We start from the raw sequence: 24,387 nt of genomic DNA, 5'->3' as shown, positions 1-24,387 counted from the left end.
AGTTGAGGGTATGGATGAACTTAACTCACTTACTTGAGGTGTCTGCATTACAGGAAAGTAGAACATTGGCACATCCCTATGATGGTTGGCTCTGTTCAAATCTGCAATGATTCTTCTCTCTTGAACCCAACAAGCTAATTTGTTGTTTGAGTTCTCAAGTACAATCTCTTGACAAAGATGGTTAGCCAATATCATGAAAAATCTAGCATAATATATATTCTTTCCCCTTTTGGCTAACTCGCCTAGTTTAAAACCTAACTCATACAAGACAAGGTCACTGAAATTGTAAAATTTATCTGTAACTAGCATGTATAGCATGTTAAGCATGGAAATATTCACAGAATCAAAATTACTGACTTTTCCAGAGAAAACTTTAGTCACAACATCACACATGAAACTCCATTCCTTCCTAAGACCTAATCTTCTAATCTCACTTAGCTTAGTAGTGGGAAGTGCATAATGCATGGAATTAAGCATATTGATAATATCAGTGTCAGTGTGTGGTGAAGTTACATTATCATCAGAAATTTTGAAACATGCTTTTATCACATCACTATTGATACAGAACTCATTACCTTTGATAGTTAGAGTGATGGTTTTGTCAGTAGAGTTGTACATTGCAGTGGTCCACATCTCTTCAACAACTTCACAGTAAATTGTGGGTGATTCAAGCATGGCATAACTTAACTTGCAGTTCTTCACGAAGTCCATCATCTTGTGATAGTCTTCTGATTGCTGAATACCCTTATTAACCAAAGCAGTGAAGTTCTTCTTCTCATAAATGAACCCAGTCTGAGACATGATCTTTACTACAGGTGCCATTGTTAGAGAATGAAAGCTTGAAGAGAAAGAGGATATTTACTTGAGAGAGAATAAAATAAAAGCAGTTGAATTTGAGAATGATAAAAGAAAATAATTGGAATGAAACAAGCTTTTATACTATCTCAAAAACAACGGATGAAAATAATAAAGAAAAGTAAATTACCCAATAGAAATTGACTAAATTAGCCGTTTAAAAATAAACTGTAAAAATTCCACCCATTATCCGTCATGTAATGCTTACAAACTGTAAGTATACTCGATGGATAATGTTCAGGGAATTAACGGTTAAGATTTAGACACTTCGACGGATGAGGATAAACTGTTATCCGTCGAGTTTTAAAAGATTCCAGAAAAGTAATTGATTTTTATTTGCACATTGTATATCGACGGATGACTCAACTCGATGGATAATGGTCATCCGTCGAGATGCAAATTTTGACTTAGCCAAAATTTCATCCATGACTAAAAATCAGTTAAATTTCTGGCTACATATCAACTTGCAAAATAACTCAGATAGATTCAAGAGTAATTAAACATACCTAACTCACTTACCAACCTAGAAAAGGTGGATTCATCCAGTGGCTTGGTAAATATATCTACAAGTTGCTTCTCACTTGGAATAAAATGTAACTCTATAGTACCATTCATTACATGTTCCCTTATGAAATGGTACTTGATGTCTATGTGCTTTGTCCTTGAATGTTGCACTGGATTTTCAGCAATGGCAATTGCACTTGTGTTATCACAGAAAATCGGAATCCTCTCAACTTGCAAACCATAGTCTAGCAATTGATTTTTCATCCATAAAATTTATGCACAGCAACTGCCAGCAGCAATATATTCAGCTTCAACTGTAGAAGTAGAAACTGAATTTTGCTTTTTACTGAACCAGGACACAAGCTTGTTTCCTAGAAATTGACAAGTTCCTGTTGTGCTTTTTCTGTCAATTCTGCAACCTGCATAATCTGCATCTGAATAACTAGTTAGATTAAAACCAGAATCTCTAGGATACCAAATGCCAAGTTTTGGTGTTCCCTTGAGATATCTGAAAATTCTCTTAATATGCTATCAAGTGAGACTCTCTAGGATCAGCCTGAAATCTAGCACATAAACATGTAGCAAACATTATATCTGGCCTACTAGCTGTTAAGTACAGAAGTGAGCCAACCATGCCTCTATAGCTTGAAATATCCACAGACTTTTAAGTAGTATTTAGTTCAAGCTTAGTTGCAGTGGCCATTGGAGTTTTTGCAGATGTGCAATTCATTAGATCAAACTTCTTTAAAAGATCAAAAATATATTTAGTTTGACTAATGAATATTCCATCACTAACTTGCTTAACTTGTAAACCAAGAAAGTAAGTTAGTTCTCCCATCATACTCATTTCATACTTACTTTGCATCAGTTTGACAAACTTTTTACAAAGTTTCTCATCTGTAGAGCCAAAAATAATATCATCTACATAAATTTGAACAAGTATGCTAGAGCCATTAACATTTCTGAAAAATAAATTTTTATCTACAGTACCTCTTGTGAAGTGATTTTCCAAAAGGAACTTTGATAAAGTGTCATACCAGGCTCTAGGTGCTTGCTTCAGTCCATAAAGTGCTTTCAGTAGATAATAGACATACTCTGGAAAATTTGGATCTTCAAAGTCAGGAGGTTGACTAACATATACTTCTTCCTCCAAATCTCCATTCAGAAAGGCACTTTTGACATCCATTTGATAGACCTTGAAATTGGCATGGGCTGTATAGGCTAAGAAGATTTTGATGGCTTCAAGTCTTGCAACAGGAGCAAATGTTTCATCAAAATCTATTCCTTCTTGCTGGCAATAGCCTTTAGCAACCAATCTGGCTTTGTTCCTTACTACTATGCCATTTTCATCCATCTTGTTTCTGAATACCCATTTGGTGTCTATTGGATTCTTTTCTTTAGGCTTGGGTACCAGCTTTCATACTTTATTCCTTTTAAATTGGTTTAGTTCCTCCTGCATAGCTAAAATCCAATCAGGATCTAACAAGGCTTCTTCTACCTTCTTTGGTTTTTCCTTTGACAGAAAGCTGTTGTATAGAGTTGCTCTCCTGGTTTGAACTCTAGAAGAAACATCACCAATAATCAGTTCAAAGGGGTGATCTTTTGTCCATTTCCTTGGTTGAGGTAGATTACCTCTAGATGAAGAGACTTCAATGTTGTCTTGATGTGTGATTGAGTTTTGATTGCTAGAAACTCCCCCTGAGTTTGTGGATCTTTGATTTGAGAAAGGGGTACTTTCTATGGGTGATCTGCCTTGACTTCCTGCTCCTTTTGATAACCCGACGGATGGTGAATTTTGAGTACCGACGGATGAGGCAGGTTGTCTACCGACGGATGAAGCATTTTGTAACTCGAAGGATGTTGATTTTTGTGCTTCATTGGTGGTAGATTTGTCTGCATTATCCTTAGACACTGTTTCTTGATCACTTTCATCATCACTTCCATCACTGACCATCTCAACATTGTCGAATTTGAGGCTCTCATGGTAATCTCCATCTTTCAGTCCTTCAATCTTTTTATCATCAAACACAACATGTATAGATTCCACAACAATGTTGGTTCTTAGATTGTAGACTCTATATGCTTTACCAACAACATATCCAACAAAAATTCCTTCATCTGCTTTAGCATCAAACTTCCCATTTTGATCAGTTTGATTTCTCAGAATATAGCATTTACAGCCAAAGACATGAAGAAAGTTTAGAGTTGGCTTCTTGTTCTTGAACAATTGATAAGGAGTCATGCATCTCCAAAAGTAATACTTGGGCCAGCTCTCTCCTTAAACTCTGCGAGCAGGGTAGAATCATCAGTTATGTGTCTTGAACAGCCACTATCCAAGTACCAAAGATTCTTTCTGTTTCCCTGATTGCTTGAGGAACTTGTCTCTGTTTCATCAGACTTGGCCATTAGGGCTAGATTGACATAGCTGACATCTTCATCTTCATCCAAACCATCTGCTGCCCAGTCATTCTCTTGAGTAATAAAAGCCTTTTCCTTTTGTTTGAGTAGATCAAAGTATTTTTGCTTATAATCCACAGACTCAAACCTTTTCTTACTGGAATCTGACTTTCTACACTCATTTGCAAAATGCCCTGCCAAGCCACATTTGAAATATTTGAATTATCCACCATGTTTCTATTTGGCTTGGCTGCTCCAAAGTTCTTTTTGAACTTGAGCTTGGCAAATCTCCTTGAAAGAAATGCTAGGTGCTCATCAATGTCCTCCATGTCATCTTGGCTCAATGATTCTTCACTTTCTGCAGCTAGCCCCTTACCCTTATTCTCACAGACCTTTAAAGTTGATTCTACAGCTTCCATCTTTACTTCCTTCTCCTTTTCCAGATCAGCAACTAGTGCAATGGATCCTCCTTTCTTCTTTTCTCTCTCCATTCTTTCATCCTGCTCTATCTCAAGCTCATAGGTCTTCAGAATGCCATACAGTCTCTCCAAAGTAAACTCCTTATAATCTTGTGAGTTTCTCAATGAGACTGTCATTGGTTTCCATTCCTTTGGAAGAGATCTGAGAAATTTCAGATTAGAGTCTTTAGTCTGATAGACTCTTCCATGCAACTTAAGAGCATTTAGTAGTTTTTGGAATCTACTAAAAATGTCAGTGAGTGACTCACTTTCTTCATTGTGAAAATGCTCATATTGCTGAATCAGGAGCTGTATTTTATTTTCTCTAACTTGCTCAGTGCCATCACAAATTATCTGTATTGTGTCCCAAACTTCCTTGGCAGTTTTGCAGTTGATGATGTTATCAAACATGTCTGCATCAACACCATTGAACAGAATGTTCATGGCCTTTTTATCTTTCCTGACTTGTTCAATGTCAGGATCAGACCATTCATGCCTTGGCTTTAGAACAGATGGCTCGTTTCCTTTAGCAGCTCTCATTGGAACATGAGGGCTTCTTTCTATGCAGTCCACATAGGCCTCATCTTGAGAAAGCATATGAAGATGCATCTTTACCTTCCAATGATGGTAATTATCTCTATCAAGAAAAGGAATCTTGACTCCAACATCTTTCTTGTTCATCTTGCTGAATTGTTTTGATCTTTAAACTCTTTGTAGATTAAGAGCTTGCTTTGATACCAATTGTTAGTCCCTTAACAATGTGGCAAGAATTACAGAAGGGGGGTTGAATGCAATTCTTGAACCTTTTTCTTGAAATAAAAATGTTCAACTCGATTATAGATATATTTGTTTTGATTAGCACAATGCGGAATGTAAACTTAATTGAATCAAAACATAAGTAATTAAAAACAAGAGTCTTTAAAAACTTTCTAGTGGATTTAAACAATTCCACCAGAGATATATATAATATATCGAGAGGACTCTGTGTGCAGAAATGCTCACAGCTGCTTATAAAATAGAACTACTGAGAATACAGGAAATGCTAAAGATTCCGCTTACAAAGATTTCTCTGTTTTTGTGTTTTTCAGCTATCTCAGTTTTTTTTATTTGCTACTCTCTTGGTTTATATAATACCAGGATTACAAAGTCAAAAAGACTGAACAAATATAAAATCTAACAGTCTTAAGCTTTGCTGCTTTTCGTCCTCTATTACCCAGTTAATGGGCTTCCACAGTGTGTTTGTATACATCTCGACGGCTGTGTATCGGTTTTCACTGTTCAACTGCTGTTTGAATTCTTCATATGATCATCCGTCGACTTTCAGAATATCCGTTGATGATTTAATTGATCATCTGTCGACTGCTATATTAAACATCCGTTGATAGTCATTTGATCATCCGTCGATGGCTTTGTTAATCATCCATCGGTAGCTATTTTGACACTTGACTCTATATCACTTATGCAGAATTACAAAACATCAATTATGTACAATTAATCAACCTATTCTGCATATCTAGTTAAAGTCAACATGACTTATATGCTACTACAGATTCTATACAAAGGTGCATACATAACTGTGCTACAAACTTATTATTACATAAGCTACTCACTCGATGGATAATAAGTTAATCATCCGTCGGGAATATAATGAGTTATCCGTCGGAACTATAATTCTTATCCGTCGAGTGCTACACAATTTCACTAAGTAAAATCTACTTAGATGTTTTGTTTATGAAATCATCAAGTACACAACATATGCACAACAAATATAATATAAACAACTTTATACAATAAAACTTACACTTGAGCGCAAACCCTGGACCAACCACCTTTCAAAAGCTTCTTTTTTGCTTCCTCGAATTACGTTGCTAAACAGCGCAAGTTAATCCTCATTGGAGGTTAAATTTAAAAACAGGCAAGTATGAGCAAAAAAAATGCTCAGCAAGATCATTATAGCGAATATAGGGTCGTTTTGATATAAAACCGACATCTGCATTAGAGCAGAACATTTAAAATCATAATTGTTGAATCATAAAATTTTAGTTGAGGAACCCCAGAATTGATTCCTTAATTGTATTCAAAACCATTTTGATATTTTTGAGCGAAATGCTTCAGCAATACTTTGAATCTTGACAAGAATAAAACTCGTAAAATAGTGTTTACGGAAATATCGTAAACCACAATAACATGAAACAATGATTATGGATTGAATCATAAACTTTACTCAAAACCGAACTCTTGAAATTAATACTAATTTTGTTGTCATATCAAATTAGATATCAATACGAACATTGATGCTCATAACATCCCATACTGAAGTTAACATCAATCATCTATACTAATACCACCTTTGATATTTAACAAGAAAGTAAGTATTAGCATAAATCAAAATCTGAATCAAAACTGCATTTCACCATTATTCCAAAACAGAAATAGTTGATAAATCATTTATTCTATGAATATCAAAAATGATATGATAATTTAGATTGGGATCATTCTCCGACGGACGTACTATCACATGCTGATCAGCCCGTGTGATAGCACTGGGTCATGATTCGTAGAAACATGTCCCCAAAAACACGAGTACTCAAATAAAAAGGCAATATACCTGCCTGTGGCAAAAAGTGTGTCATAATATTTCATATGACACTTAAAAATAGCCCTCCGATGGACCGTCCGTCCCGGTCACTTACGCAATTTGATCCAATCTTAAAACCTTTTATTGAAAAGGGGTCATAATAATCGACACCCGAAATAATTTTATTCCCCCGTTCACTTGGGCGGGAATATTAGCAACCAAATCACTTTTCTCAAAATCCAAAACATTTTTAAATCTAGTAAGTTGATAAGTAAAATCACTTAGTTATTCTGAACATAAAATAGCAGAAGAATACTTGCATAAACAGAATCATTAAATTCAGCGATATGTAAAATATTTATCTATTCCGAACTGAGAATAGGGAAAGCAATACCTGCATAAGAAGATTTAAAATAAATATCACTTGAATAATAAGTGATGATAAGGATACTTGCCTTTGGTTTTTTTCAGTAAGTCACACTCGTATAGACGCATTTATCTCAGTCTGGCATCTCAGGGCATCACCGTCTTTTACTGCGCTAAATCTCTGATATGTTGCTCATGTAGTGTTGCAACCCAATATTCCACACTACTCAACTTTAGTCTTCATCCAATCCATCTGGTCCTGATCAAATCGAATGATCTGCATCTATAATTAAAAGATATAGGTTTAATCGTCTAAACGATAATAACTCGACGAACTGCACGTCAAAACCCTAACGTCTACTCATACGATAGCCCGCACATAAAGAAGACAGTCAAATACAAGACCATTGACCCACGTACACACGTAATTCACATATCACATACGCACATAAATCACTATCACATAATTCATATCACATATGACTCGGTTCGTCAAAAGGTTAGACTAGGTACGTTTAAAACTGAAATCAGGTCAAAATATGATTTTTTTTGATCAAAAATCGACTCAGAAAGATTCAAAAATCAAACGGCCTTTCAATACAAAAGAAATTAGGTCGTAAAAGTATTTTTATTGGAAGCGAAATATTTTCTGAGTCTATACGCGTTCGTTTCGTATTAAACGGACGAACGGTTTATTTTCAACGAATAAAATACGAATAAATAGGAATAAATGAATTAATAATAATAATTTATTTTTAAATACCAAAATATAATTTTTAAAAGCTTAAAAATAATTTTTAAGAATTATTTGAATTAATTATAAATAATTGTATTTTATTTAACTATTTATAAATAAAATTAATTGATTAAATGAATTAATCAACTAATTAAATCTATAAATAATTAATTAAAATAAATTATAAATAACTAAAACAAATATGTATTTTTAAAAATAATAAAAGAAATAATTTTTGGAATTTAAAATAATTATAAAAATAATTTTTAGAATTTAAAGTAATAAATAAATGATTTTTGGAAATAAAATAAATGATTTTTGGAAAAATAAAATGAATTTTGAATTACTTTTAAAGAAAAAGTTTGAAAAACAGATTTTGAGTTTGGGTTTTAAGGTTTCAGGATCAAACTCAGGTTTTGAATTCGGGAAAAACGGGTCGGGTTTTTGGGTCATGAAGAACAGGGCACCGGAGCTCAAGAACTGGCCGCCGGAAATCTGGGTTTTCTAGATTCCAGCCGGCGAGCCCGAACTCCGGTCGGGTTTCCGGTTGCCTTAATCCCCCCCTTTTAACACTCTTTTTCTACGCTTCTTAATTTGAATCAACTCAAAACGAGTCCAGCATCTTAGATTAATAAACCATCACCGCCGAGAACGATTGAATCGTCGATTCCGACAATTTCACCATGGAAACCGGCGGGGTCCGAATATATTCCGGCCAAACTACGAAAGCAATCAAATCACAACCAAAACTTGCGATTTATATCCGAATTTAAAGCCCTAAACAACTATAAACTATCTATGTCATCAACAATCATCAAGAACATCACAATAATTATAAAAATAAATTTGAAAAATCTAAAAAACTTAGAACTCGATTTAACTATTCTGCAAACAATCAATTCAAATCTATACCTAAATCTACTATAAACAAGTCCAGGAATCTATTGCAATCATCAAAATCACCCAACAATCATCAATAGTTAAAAACCGAAATTCAAGAACAAGAACCGAAATTTAATTTTTACCAATACTCAATCTCATTCCCAAATCAAGATAGTGATACCAATAGAAAGCTCTCGCCGAGAGGATGATTTTGACTACTGGAACGTCCGATTTGGTTTTCTAAATCGATCAAAAATCGTGATTGAAGTTGAAGAAAGGAATTTTATCCCCAAGAACTTGTTCTTGGCTTTTCTATTTTTCTGAAATTTAATAAAATAAAATGAATAATAAAAATTAGTTTCAGCTATTTATATTAACTGAAAAATTATACCCAAAAATCAAATAAGAGTGTTTTTATCCTTAACTCGAAATAAATAGGCCCCAAAATAGTAATTACGGGGAATAATTTTAAAAGCGATAAAATATAATATTTATATCAAAATTCCCCAAAAATTGTGAATAATTTAAAAATGTAGAAATACTGGGTATTTGAAATATGATTGATTTTATTAAAATAAAAACGTAAATTTTGTGGGCTTTAACGTACCGGTGAGGTCCCGGTTCGTTGATTTTTGAAAATCGAGATGAATCCTAAATTAACAGAAAACCCCGAAATCACATAAAACACATTCTAATGCACATAAAATGAAATAAAACGAGTAACGCAAGTAAACACGCGTCCAAATCACGGATCAATTCATATAAATGCCATTTAAACACGTAACGAGTATCCCATAGGATCATATCGGATCCGAAAATAGATTACTTAGCCGCTAAGTAACTATAAAAATGATACAATTTAGTATCGGATTTGGATAATTATCAAAACTGAGCTTCTTATAAAATACCGTATGAGAAAATAATGTAAAAATATCCCGCCTTTCGATAATACGGGTTTTGTTGTTTTATCAAGACGATTTATTGTATCGAAAATTTTACGCCGGGACGCGTACGGGTCAAACCGTAATCCGGATCGAAAAAGTTAAAACACAGAAAATGTCCGGAATTACCAGATTAGGTTGTTTTCGGGAGAGTTTCGGGTTGTAAAACGTAAAAATGGGTGAAGTTGGACGATTCCCGGCTTTATAAAATAATTTTGTAATTATTCAGAAAATAATTAATAAATTCATAAATCAATATAAAATCATATAACATTCCAAGAATTACCAGAAAAATACCTTAATTATCTATATTTTATTCTGGACATAATAAAAATTAAAATACTGAGAGAATGTCACATATAAATATCCAAACATCAATTCCAATTATCATATAATTCACTAAAATTCAGATAAAAATCACATAAACAATTTCAAACAATAATAGTAATAATATCTTAAATATGGAATATTACACTTGTGACAATGCATTTATATGTGATTGGTATATAACAAGTTAAATTGCCCTTCCTCCCTTCTCATAGACTGTTTTGACTGAAGCCAGGAAAATTTATTTCAAAAAATATCCCCGGCAATGTAGGCCGGTGGAAACAAAGGTCCCCGGATTGGAGTAATGTGTGTGCGAGTATTTAAATTTCTTTAATCAATTTTTATTTTTTAAAACCTTTAATATAGCCACTGTTTCTTTTTGTTTTATATAAGAGGTAATTACACTATATCATGTGTGAAATTTCAGTAGTAGTGTTGTGTCTTGAACATGCGTGTCTTGAGGGAGGCAGGTCTCTACTCACTTCCCAGTAAAACAGTGGTTACTGTCTCAAATTCTGCAGACTGCATTATTCTGATTTTCAACTTTACAACTTTTATACTCTATTGTGGAACTCGAGATTTTTTTTTTTGGCATGAATTTTGTCATTTCTTAGAAGTGCTAATAAATATATATCATATTGTCTGTCACCCCATATTTTAGAAGCACAATTTTGGTCCCCGCAACCTAAAAATATAGAACTATTTTGATAATAAAAGGTCGAGATTTAAGTATTTAAATTTCCTTAACGTACTATATTATGATGTAAAATACATAAGCTAGTGAAATTGATTACATTTGTTATGTTGTTCTTGATGCATTGATGTAGAAACCAGTGATTTCCAGCACTAAAAATGTTGAAATGATATCTTTTAGGAATCTGATAAAGCAGAGGCTCCATTATAAAGGTTGACATTTTGTATAATAATCAATAGACAACTAAACAAATTGAAGAAGAATACCCTACAAAAATTAAAAAAAAAAATTGAAGTACAGATCATAAATTCACTTGCTTAACTAGTGAGCCATGGCAACCGGAGCTGCATAATTGATAGACCTCTGGTTAGGCATTGCAAGCATGAAAGTGTGATCCAAGAAATCATTCAATGCAACCACATGTTCCAATATGAATCTAAGCTCATCAGCACATGAAAATCCCATATTTCCAGCTCTCCTCACTGCATAAACATAAAATGTTAAGCACCCTTTTCTAAATTTGAATCTTGCCATCTCGCAGCCTGTCAGACCCCGAATAATCTTTCGGTTAACTTCCCCTAGCGGCATTTCCTGTGGCCATATCCTGTCAACTGCATTCTTCAAATTCTCCGATTCAAAGACGAATATAATTACCTTGGATTTTTTGGTGCCAAGGCCTAGTGTAAGAGTGTGCCATGCATGGTGTGCTAAAATTGTAAAATTTGTTGGCAAAAATGCAGAGGTGGACCGAAAAGTAGTAGATGTTTTTGAATTTCCGGCTGAGCTTTTTTCGTCCAGGGATAGAAGGTGGAGGAGTTGTAATGGTCGCGCTTGGCGGATAGTGAACAATTTTACGATGAACTGGCCTCCAAAACGGAGGCCTTTAACGTCGGAAGAACGCTTGAACAAGAAATCAGAGGTGTTTGTGGATATTTTGGAGGATTGATCATGACTTGGATGCTGGTATTTTTGCTTCTTGCTCTTCTTTGTTTCTTTTTCACCCATGAAATTTTTCTTGAGAAATAGTGTGAGTGGTTAGCGGGTGCATTGGTTATATTTTTGGAGTGTGGGGTTGAATATTAGACTTTTGGGGGAGTATGATATGATAACAAACCAATTTTTGAGAGGTGGCTAGTGGGTTTCATGATGTATGTGTTTATGTTTCCAGCTTTGGGCTTTAATTTTTAGGTGAAAGTTGAATCCGTGAAACTAATCATATCAAATTGGAATTTTTTTTGAAAAAATATTTTTAAATTATAAAAAATATAGTACAGTAGGTTGGAGAATTGGAGTTATTACAAGTCCCTACATAATTTATGACATATTTCTCAAGATGTTGGCAGTTCATTCACTGCAGTCTGCAGCTTAGACTTCTCATTGAAAGTTTGTTAATTTACAACCAAAAATAAAAAGAGAAAAGTGTATGTTAAAATACCCATTATGCAGAAGAAAATTATACAACAGAACTCGGTTCTTGTTCCATGTTAAACATATAAATTGTTTTTCTATTATCAATTAATCAGATATATAAGTATGGAATTAAGAGGGGGTTATGTATGAGATATCTTTCCAAGATGTAAACAAGTCTTCCCAATAAAGTTGTTTCCTACCAAAGAAAACCCCACCAGCTTTAATCATTTCATGCAAAATTTTATACTCTGTTGGGTAGACCAGGCTGTTGATCGTCCCACAAATGGTCCCATATATATTCTTGCAGATGATCTGTCCTTCCTTGGAGATTAGATATATGATCCCTGTTCTACATTTTTATCTACCAGTTGATCAACATGATAGATATGTCGGACCAAATTTAAGTAGGCCACTGTTCTTTCTCCGAATGATACTATAAACATAATACCAAACTCAGATCAACTCAGGTAGCACACTATTCTTTCTCCGAATAATTCAGAAAATATTAAACTTAAGTATAACAATTATATGTCAGAATGATATAGCATAATATAAAACTTGGGCATATCAGTTTTGTATCTAATACAGCATAATATAGAGGCAAATTATCTCCATGGCTCTGCTGCAAAAATTATGCGACAAGTGCTCCCGCAATGAAGGATTGCGACACATATATCTTATTCAACAATGACCGGGAACACCCTTAATATACAATTCAAGTATGACAATTATGAATTATGTGTCCGACCAACATTGTCTAACGCAGACCAATGAACAATATTTGATTTTAATTTTAGTTATGTATAATTGTATACTTCAACATATTGCATGGACATCTGTAAAAAAAACATATTGGATGGACATGGTTCGTCTCAAAACGCCTCTAATTAAAATTACCGAAGGCTACCAAATACCAATAGCTTGCCCAAATGCAAACGGGCAAAAACTTTTATTCAATCTTTATTGCAACTACAGACGTCTGCGAAAACATACAACGCCCTTGAGAATTTATTCAATCTCAAATATAACATAACTAAAAAGGTAAAACTCGAACTCCATGCATAAGCATACGCAGGTTACAAATCAGGTGATATAAACTGAAAGAGGAAAGAAAAAAACAGAACACAGAACAAATTTGTAATAGACTGTTGATCCATGTTCCAATGCTATCCAAGAAGCGAGACTATCTCAAGAAACTGATGCCATAGAAAACTACAATCTTCAACTTCTTCATAGTCCAGCCATCTTGCAGTATCTCATGAAAGGATGTCAATAACCTGACACCCAAACTAATGGGGAACAAAAACAACCCCAGACAGTAATGTGTTTTTAGCTACTTATTTGATTTGAATACGAACCTATTGTCCTTGATGGTTCATAGCAACTTATTGTATTATCTCACGAAAGAATTTAAAAAATCTAAGAATTGGGGCTCACTTGTAAAATATTATGTAAAATGAATTATATGTATCCTATAAAATGAATTTCCTCTCGGGACAAAATCTGTTAAGACTTAGAGAGTCTTGTATGATATGAGCCTACGCCGCTCAAGCTTCAATATACGGCTCTTATCACTGTTTCTTGGCTTCAGTAATCGCTGCACTTCCATTTCAGATTGAATTGAAGCTTGCAGTCTCTTTAAATGCCCATAACATTGCTTGTGATCAGACCGAGCAGGGACCTTAAACTTCTCTTCTAATGGACAATAATGCCTCTGATATGGAGACTGCCACTTGGCTTGCAAATAAGCAAGAGATCTCCATGGAGGGAAAGGCATCGAGTTCTGCTTGAGAGAAGATCTTGCAGCTTCAACCATAACTTGGAGGTATTGTTTCAGTTTGCCCAAAGAGCCCACATAAACAACTGGAAGGGTATTCAATATTCTGTCATACGAGTCAACAGCTCTAGCTATTTCAAAGTGACTCCTAAAGTCTATATCAATGATCAGACGCTCAAAGCTTCGAACATCATTGTAATTAACAACATCAATATACTCGTGGTCCCCTGGTTAAGAAAGTTAATAGATCAGTTACAACCTTAAGATTTGACGAAATCGTACAACTTTAGCCACACAGGTATAGAGATTACGAAATTAGAAACTACCTAGTCAAACTCAAGTATAATTTCTTTCAATCCAACATTTCACAGTTAAACAATTCGTGCAACAAAACCATGTTTCTACCATTAGAATATGATCTAACATACTGCCATTTCAAATATCCTTAGTTCCTGACGGTATCTTTAATCTTATTTCCTTGTTTTTGCAAGGCACAAGTTGTTAAAGCCTACAAATCTAGTTTCATACAAGTGGAAAGCAAAAATGGATTCAAGAGCATACCCCCGGGAACCTTGCCACTACCCTGCCACTTAGCTGCGCACACAGCAGCATCATAGCCAGAAAGTCTCAGAAGCTTTACCAGAGAATATCTGATACAACTAGCATTACATGGACCAGGCTTTACAAGATGGAGGTCTATCTCACTAATAGATTGCATCAACGAATCCACAACAGAAAACAAGTCACGTTCATACTGATCCATCGACAACTTATAACACTGCAGAACAAAAGATCGAAACCAAAAGTTAGAACCTTTTTTGAAAATCTAAATTACAGACCTTTCTATTCTCTCCTAGACAGAAAAATTGAGCAGGAAACTCCACGGTGCAGATAAAATCTTTATATCCACAGTGATGACATCATATTCAATTAAAATTCCACATAGATTAGCCTTACCAATCACATCACGGCATAGCCACACAGTATAAACTAAAATGTTCAATTATTACATTCTTCCATGTTTAATTACATCCTTCCACAATTCTATATGAATTCCACCCAACTTAACTCAATAAGGAAGGTAGAACTGATGACAGGTGACAATTCTCGATAGGTATTAGTTCCTAGAAGATATGCTCAGAATAATTTCAGTGTTGCCAAGGTAATTCCTTAGGTACATTTTCAGACAAAGAATAAAAAATCAGTAATTTCTTATAGAGGTCTCTGGTTGCTGATCACCTTACACACCAACTACCCTGCTCTGCAAGGGACAGGTACTCTGGTAAACTTTAAATGTAATTTGAAAAGAGTACTGATCAATTTTCTACAAAAATGGACACACATACTTGTGGCGTCCTATTCATATCGAATCTGATATTAGTTCGAATACCCCATTTAAAGATCCTTGAGGAAGCACTTTAAAGCCCTAAACCTATCACCTGGATGCATTTCTTTTCTAGAGACGTAACTCACTTGAAAATTCATATTCAAACTATTTTGACCTCCTCCCCCTGTGCACCTAATGGTCAATGGTGTATACATCAGCCAATCAGTTATCTAGAACCAACAACTATTGCATAAATGCACAACAGAAAATTATAAACAATAATTAACCCCAATCTAAACCATCTTTAAGAAAATAACATAAGATTAGTCAATCTAATGCATTTACAATACATTGTGAAGTTCTGAAAGACCATAACAAGAAGCTTATTGCTAAAATCTAAAATATAAAGGAATGAGTATGGTAAACAAACATTGCATGTGCAGTAAAAAAATCAATAATTAAGACCTAAAAAGACGTTTTGTAACAAAAAAATTATCAATAATTAAGACCTAAAAAGCCTTTTTGTAACAAACAATCTATCAATAATTAAGACCTAAAAAGACGTTTTGTAACAAACAATCTATCAATAATTAAGACCTAAAAAGACGTTTTGTAACAAACAATCTATCAATAATTAAGACCTAAAAAGACGTTTTGTAACAAACAATCTATCTGTACAACTAAAAACAAACATATCTCAACAATATTTACCTCAAACACTCATTCGGATTATTAGAAATACCAAATACGTTTTACATCAACATATTAAATCTAGTAAATAACATACCACGCTATCTACGTAAATCCCTACCTTTAAACACCTCAAAACACTATTCCTTAACACAATTCTTGCATATAGTGCATGTACAATCACAAACTACTTGATAATACTATCAAGTAACACATGCAAATACATTATATCTATAAAAGTCGACAAAATTAGGTTTAATAACTTAAAAGCTGGATCATCCACCTAAACACGCAGAGCCATATAAAAAACAAACAAACATTACAACATACAGGTACAACATGGCCAGCCTGGCAATTCAGTTAACAAAAACACATATTGTAACTCCGACTAATAATATAACCACGAATAATTTAATAACATAACAGAGACAACGTATTTTAAATAATCTCGATAAATGAATAAAATTCTCGGGACATCGAAAGGACCTTGATATTATCAGCTAGGCTAGGGAGATCGGAGAAGCCAGAATCACTATCACTACTATTAAGATAGCGGTGCGAATCACCGCTTCCATTTTCCAAAAAATCGGTGACCATGACCGCTAAATCATGTTCGCTTTCGTGACTATATCCTCCGTCATCACCACCTCCCATTCTAATAAACGACGTCGCATAGACTCCACAATCCATGCTATTTTTCTCAGCCAAACACGCCCTTAATGATCACCAATTTGATGTACTAATTAACATGCTCTTCAATTTTGTATGTATATAAGCCCTAGAATTTATTAATTGGGCGAGAATTTATAAAAAAAATTGAAATTTTAAAATAGGGGTGTGTGTATAGGTGTATGTATAGGTTCTGGAAAACCCAACGCGGAGAGAACAATGATGAAGGGGGGAAATGGTGTGAATATAAAGGGGGAGGAGGGGGTTGTGAAAAGACGAAAAAGGGCATGGTGAAGTGTCGTAATGGACAAGAAAACGTGTCCAAATAGGAGAGGGGGAGTAAAAGAAATGAACCTGGACGGGTTTTGTTGAGAGTTAGATTTCTTATTTACTGCGGTTTTCTTTTTGTTTTACTATTATTACGGGGGGCAAATGATTTTTTACATTTTTAAAATTTTTAGTTTCTTTTCAAAATGAGGGAAGAAATATAAAACTATATGTTAGAAATCATGTTCATTTGTATACAAAATACACAGCATAATATGTACAAGTTATTTTTTGCGGTATTAATAATAGTCGATCTAAAGATAATGGTTGATATAGTAGTTTATCAATAATAAATTATATATAATATATTGTGCGAGTTTTTTTGATTAGCTAATGATAGCATTACTCATTAGAATTTAGAAATCATGTATTAGGTCATTTTATTTAAATGTAGTGAGTGTCAATAATGGCTAAAACTGATCAACGACTAAATATCATCACTCAAACTAAATGACCAGATGATCAAAGAAACTATCAACAGCTAAAATCTATAAGTACTCCCTCCGTCCTTTTTATATCTTTATATTTTATTTTTTGGGATATCCCATTCATTCCTTTACATTTCAAAACTTATCAAAAATAGTTAATGGCTCCCGTCACTTTTCCTCCCTTTTGACACTACTTTTACCCCACTATCTCCCTTTTATACATTAAAAATCAATGGGTCCCGCCACTTCACCCACTTTTCTTTCTCTTTTTCACCATTTTATACATATTTCTTAAACTCCGTATTCAATCATTTTGATAAGAAATCAAAAGGACGGAGGGAATACCTAATTATTAAATCTGAAAAGTCAGAGAGGGTTAAAAGGAAACCTAGGAGAAAAATGGAATAACACTTGGGATACTTGAAAAAGAAGAAATATTTATTTTGCCTGCAATCAAATTGGAGATTTCAAAGGTGTTATAACTGGTTTTCTGCTGGAACGGTAATTGATCAACTGTTTCGAATTATCGGGAAAATGATGCTTATTATAATATATATATAATGGAACTACCAGATTCTAACAATAAGAATGAAGGTGAATTCCAGTTCAAATCAGGAGACAAGCCATGAAAAGAAGAGCTGTCTCGAGAGAATGAACAATATTACAGATCTGTGAATGAAATGTAGAGAGAGAATAGGAAAGAAAAGACAATATAATTCATAAGCTGTCCCATGCAGTACATATTTTGGCATATATAGTCAGACCTTGCCCACTGTTACACAAATGAGAAATGATAAATAAAATTAGAGTGACTGAGCTATGATTTGTGGTAGTTGGGATCCCTCCACTGCAAACTCAGCTCCACTTGTCCTCTCCTGATTGGTGTCTTCTTCAATGATCGTATCAATGAATCATTGACCCCAAGGATCAAAGTGTGGAAAATGTTGCATGATTGTTTTAGCACTTTCCCATGTTGCTTCCTCCCTTGTTGACTGCTCCCATTGGACTAGCCATTGCACCTCAGCATGATTTTGTTTCTTGACAGTCCGGATGTCCACCACTGCAGCTGGGAACTTAATAACAGTAGATTCATCACACAACTGAGGTGCTGCTGCTGCTTCCTGAACGGGTATGGGACCCTGATGTTGTTTCAGCAGTGATACGTGAAAGGTTGGGTGAATCTTTGCCGTAGCTGGTAACTTCAATGTGTATGCAACCTTGCCAATTTTCTTTATGATTTGGTAGGGGCCATAGTACTTGGCTGCTAGTTTAGGATCCTCGATTTTCAACTGATTGTTGTCGATATGGTTTGAGCTTCAAATAGACCCAATCATTGACTTCAAATTCTCTTTCGGATCGCTTTCGGTTGGCCAACTGTACCATTCTGTTATGGGCCTTGTGCAAATTCTCCTTCAGCATTGCCAATGTTTTCTCCCTTTGTTGCAAGCTTCTGTCCACAGTTTCAACTAGGCACGACCCTGTGATGTAAGGCCTATGGATTGGTGGTGGTTGCCCATATACCACTTCAAACGGAGTCATTTTCGTGGCTGTATGATAAGTAGTGTTATACCAAAATTCAGCTAGAGGTAGCCAACTCGCCCATTCCTTGGGGTTCTCGAAGCACATACAGCGAAGATAAGATTCCAAACACCTATCGAGGACTTCTGATTGGCCATCGGTTTGGGGGTGGTACGCTGTGGAGAGATTGTGCCTAACACCTTGCAATTTGATAAATTCCCTCCAGAATTGACTAACAAACACCTTATCCCTGTCGGTTACAATTGTAGCCGGAAAGCCGTGTAATTTGTAGACATTGTCGAGAAAGACCTGAGCTACTTGGAGAGCTGTATAGGGATGGGCCAATGGAATGAAATGAGCATACTTGCTCAATCGATCAATGATTACAAGGATCACCTCTTTGCCCCGAGATTTTGGTAGTCCTTCTATGAAGTCCATAGTGATGGCTTCCCAAATGGTGTTGGGTATTGGAAGTGGCTGGAGGAGGCCGGGATATGCTGCATGATCATACTTACATTTCTGGAAAACTGCACATTGGCTCACATGAGTTGCAACTGCTCTTCTTAAACCCCTCCAATAAAATAATGTTTTGGCCTTCCTGTAGGTAGCCTCAACACCTGAGTGGTCTCCCTCTTTCGAATTATGCATCCATTCCAATATTTTTTGCTTCACTGTGCTGCTGTTGTCAATCACCAGCCTACCATTTCTCCTTAGTTGGCTACCGTTCCATGTGTACTTTGAGTTTGCAGCTGGTGTTGATTGCAGGGACACTAGTAGCTGCTGGATATTGGGGTCGTTCTGCCAGGTGCCCTGTATCTCTTCCAATAATGACGAGTGAATGTCTGTCATCATAATTGCAAACACTTGTGAGCTAGGAGTGCGAGACAAGGCACCATCTACCTTATTTTCCACCCCACTTTTGTATTCGATCACATAATCAAATCCGACAAGTTTCGAAAGCCATTTTTGTTGAAATGGCGTGTTCAATTTGCTCTCCAGTATGTACTTCAAGCTCTGCTGGTTAGTCTTGATGGTGAAGGGATTTGACATCAAATAATGTTGCCACTTTTTGACAGCTAAAACCACTGCCATTAATTCTCGTTCGTAGGCTGAGAGTTGCATAGTTTTCTCCGAAAATGCTTTGCTTACAAATGCTATTGGATGCCCCCCTTGCATAAGGACTGCGCCTATGCCTTGTCCCGAGGCGTCTATCTCAATAATAAACGACTTGTTAAAGTCAGGAAGTGCCAGGACTGGTGGAGTCGTCATAGTCACTTTCAATTGCTCGAACGACGCACTGGCTGCTTCACCCCAGTGGAAGGCATCTTTCTTAAGTAACTGTGTCAGGGGTCTGCAAATCGTGCCATAGTTTTTGATAAACCTGCGATAGTAAACAGTTAACCCCAAAAAACCCCTCAGCTGTTTTAAATTGGCAGGTTTGGGCCATTCCAAGATGCTCTTGACCTTATCGGGCTCTGTTTCTACCCCCTTCTCAGAAATGATGTGGCCAAGATAATGGATCTGCGTCGTGCCAAAGGAGCACTTCTTTAGATTTGCATGGAGGCTGTTCAACTGCATCAACCTCGGCACTTCGTTAAGGTGTTCAAGGTGAGCCTCCCAACTTGGGCTATACACCAATATATCATCAAAGAAGACCAAGGCACACCTTCTTAACAATGGTTTAAAAATTGAGTTCATCAAGGATTGGAATGTTGAAGGAGCGTTAGTAAGGCCGAATGACATTACTAAATATTCAAAGTGGCCGAAATGGGTCTTGAAGGCCGTTTTTTGAATGTCCAATTGATCCCTACGAATTTGATGATAAACCGATTTTAGATCAATTTTGGAGAAGAACCTAGTGCCTTTAAGCTCGTCCAGTAATTCCTCAATGATAGGGATGGGGAATTTATCTTTTATAGGAGCCTTATTAAGGTTCCTATAATCGATACACATTCGCCACCTCCCATCCTTTTTCTTCACAAGACTACCGGAGCTGCAAACGGGTTGTTGCTCGGTCGAATTACCCCCTGTGCCAACGGTTCTTCAATCATTTCTTCTATGACATTCTTTTGAAAGGTTGGGTATCTATAAGGGCGTAAATTGATCGGGTTTGTCCCTTCCTTTAGGGGAATCTGGTGATCAATTCCAGGTCTCACGGGAGGCAAGGATACGGGGTCTTGAAACACAGTATCATATGAGTCAAGTAAAGCAGTTAAAGAAGGGTTTGAGTTACTCGGTATACCTGTTTTGAGATAGGCATCCTTAGGAATCAACTGCAGCATTGAAATCTCCCCATTATGAGAGATCAGTTTGTTGAGTTTTGCTGATTGTAGCCCTTTGAGTTTCTTGCCTGTAGCCCCTCTCAACTTGACCTTTCTTCCACCATATTGAAACTCCATTGCCAGATTTTTAAAATCCCAAAGTACGGGTCCAAGTGAAGAGAACCACTGTATTCCCAACACCAAATCGCTTCCACACAAGGGTAATAGAATCAAATCTGCAGAAAATTTAACCCCCTGCATTTTCCATGTAAATCCCCTGATCATAGTGTGGCATTTCAGCTGACCTCCATCTGCGACTTTCACCCACATTGGTGGTATCTCCTCGATTTTGTAGTCCATTTTTAGTGCCTTTGTCGAATCAATGAAGTTATGTGTGCTACCCGTGTCTAATAGTAGCTGGAGGTTCTTTTTCCCATGATGCCCTTCGACTTGCATCGTTTGAAATGCATTTATACCCTCCATAGCTTGTACTGAAATCTGGGCACACTGCAACTCTTCAGCATTCTCAGCCACCTGCTCAACTACTGTTTCAGCCTCTTCGACATCATCCGTCTCCTCTACTTGTTGGATTTTAAACGTAGCGGGGGCATGGCAAAACACTTTTACACATATAAAATCCAAATAAAAGCATATAAATCGTGGTAAAAACATAGGGATTGAATCTAACCTTTAAAATAATTCGGAGACAACGATCAGAGATCCTTAGCAGTTGCTCCTCAAGTGTGAAGCACTCCACCGGTATCCACCAAGAAAACGATGTTAAGGAGGAGGAAGGAGGTGGAGAGAATTGGGTTTTCCAAAACTTTTGGGTTTTGGGGTTCCAATAAAAATAGGGTCTATAATAGTATATTTATAGGCAAAATTTTCAGCTGAAATTTTCCCATAAATATTATTATTATAATCCCATTTATTATTCTCATTAATAATTAAAACACCTTTTAATTATTAATCCTTTTTCTAAACACTTTAGAAATAATTCTCTCTCTTGATTTAATTTCCAAAAATTAAATCCTTTAATTAATAATATTATGAACTTTTCTTAATTAATTTATAATCAATTAAATCTCATTTAATTAATTGTTAAATTTGCCAATTAATTATTTATTTCATAAATAAATAATTATCAGCCATTAGTAATTAATTCTTCCACCATTAAATCATTCTCTTTTTATGGTGTGACCCTGTAGGTTCAATATTAAGCCGGTAGTAGAAATAAATAATGATAAAACTATTTTATCATTATTTATATAAATTCTCTAATTTATTAAATATGATTAATTAATTAATCACATTTATTCTACATCGTGGGGGATACTTCTCAGCATATCGCGACTATCCGGATAATATGAATTCACTGCTTAGAATACCAAGAACTTATTCAGTGAATAGTTACCGTACAATAAACTCCTTCTACCCTACAATGTCCCGATTAAATACAAGGCATGGATCTCGTGTCAAGCCTATCTAATTCAATCACTTGCTTACCATTTACTATGCGTAGTTCTATGCAAATTAGAAACTCCTTTCTAATTTCATTTACTCTGGCCAGAGATTTCTGAACTAGCATAAGTGGATCAGCCTTGAACATTCGCTTCCTTCACTGGAAGGGGTAGATCCTTTATTGATCATACACTATCTTCGTGTACAAATTCCTATACCCAGTAGAGCCCTAATAATTGTCCCTGGAGACTAACAACTAAACCAAAGCATAGTTCAGTGTACACAAGATGACTATGATGACCTCAAGTCTAAGGATACTTGTACAACTATCACTATGTGAACAACTGCTGACACGTGAGTGAACTCCATCAGTTGTTCAGCTGTGCGAGTCATGTTCAGTGAACTTATTCTATACTAAGCACCTACATACTAGCTATAGTGTCACCACGCAAATGTCTATGAGAACAGACATCCTTCATAATGAAGCAAACATAGTATGTACCGATCTTTGCGGATTATTAATTACCAGTTAGTAATCCTACGACCAGGAACTATTTAAGATTAGAGTTATCATCTTTTAGGTCTCACTATTATGATCTTATCATAATCCATAAAAAGCTTTACTCTAAACTATGGTATATCTTATTTAAACACTTAAATAGATAAAGCCCATAATAAAAACAAAACAAGTCTTTTATTAATATCAATAAAATCAAAACAGATTACATAAAAGTTATTCCTAAATCCTCATACATGATTGGACTTAGGACATATTCCTTTCAATCTCCCACTTGTACTAAAGCCAATCACTCTGGTATCTAATACCCATCTAGTCTTTATGACGATCAAAGTGACTTTCAGAAAGTAGCTTTGTGAGTGGGTCTGCTATGTTGTTATGTGTGTCAACTCTAATTCAATACAATAAAAGAAATGTTACCGCTCTCCCACTAACCCTTTTGTAGACGCATGGTTCATCTTCGTTTTTGATAAAATCAAACTCTTTGATTGTCTCATCAAAACGAATGTTCCATCTTTCGAGAAGCTTGCTTTAAACCACATATGGTTCGCAGCAGCTTACACACTAGGTTTTCATTTCCCTCGGAAAGAAAACCATCTGGCTATATGCCAGATCTCATAGTCGTAGTAAGCAGCAATCGCAAGCAAAATCCGAACTGATTTTAACAGGGCTACAAGTAAAAGGTTTCATCAAAGTCAATCCATTGCCTTTGTTTGAATCCTTTTGCCACAAGCCTGGCCTTATAGGTCTCCACCTGGTCATCTGCTCCAATCATTCTTTCGTATACCGTATACATAGATTCCATTCCATATTTCATGGCACTATGCCATTTCTCTGAGTCAACACTACTCATAGCCTCATTATAGGTCACAGGGTCGTCATCATCAATGATCGACAACTCATAGTCATTCTCAATGACAAGGCCATATTACCTCTCAGGTTGGCGAGACACTCTCCCTGATCTATGAATGGGCTGTTCCACAAAAGGTTGTTCAGTCAGAACAGGTGTTTCCACTTGATCCGTAGTAGTTTGTGCTTCTTGAACTTCATCAAGTTCAATTTTGCTCCCACTGTTTCCTTCAAGGATAAACTCCTTTTCCAAGAAGGTAGCATGTCTGGAGACAAACACCTGATGATCGGTGCAAAAGTAATACCCTAAAGTCTCTTTAGGATATCCCACAAAACTACATTTTACGGATCGATATTCCAGCTTATCTGGGTCAACTTTCTTGACATAAGCTGGACATCCCCAAATCTTAACGTG

General features: G+C 35.6%; 2 protein-coding genes across 2 annotated transcripts; both read right to left on the bottom strand.

Moving 5' to 3' along the window:
- Positions 1-10,938: 10,938 nt before the first annotated feature.
- On the bottom strand, positions 10,939-11,888 carry LOC141677912 (uncharacterized). The gene has a single exon (XM_074484036.1). The coding sequence runs from the start codon at positions 11,741-11,743 to the stop codon at positions 11,060-11,062; it is 684 nt and encodes a 227-aa protein (XP_074340137.1). The 5' UTR covers positions 11,744-11,888; the 3' UTR covers positions 10,939-11,059.
- Positions 11,889-13,059: 1,171 nt separating this feature from the next.
- Positions 13,060-16,823, bottom strand: LOC141677095 (uncharacterized). Its single transcript, XM_074482831.1, has 3 exons — positions 16,429-16,823; positions 14,487-14,703; positions 13,060-14,152 (listed from the first exon to the last, which is right to left on the bottom strand). The coding sequence occupies exons 1-3, from the start codon at positions 16,630-16,632 to the stop codon at positions 13,662-13,664; spliced, it is 912 nt and encodes a 303-aa protein (XP_074338932.1). The 5' UTR covers positions 16,633-16,823; the 3' UTR covers positions 13,060-13,661.
- Positions 16,824-24,387: the final 7,564 nt, after the last annotated feature.

This window comes from Apium graveolens, chromosome 8, assembly GCF_009905375.1.
Source record: "Apium graveolens cultivar Ventura chromosome 8, ASM990537v1, whole genome shotgun sequence".
NCBI lineage: Eukaryota > Viridiplantae > Streptophyta > Magnoliopsida > Apiales > Apiaceae > Apium > Apium graveolens.
Note: the sequence above shows the minus strand (reverse complement) of the source record. Positions and strands in the feature narration are given on the sequence as shown.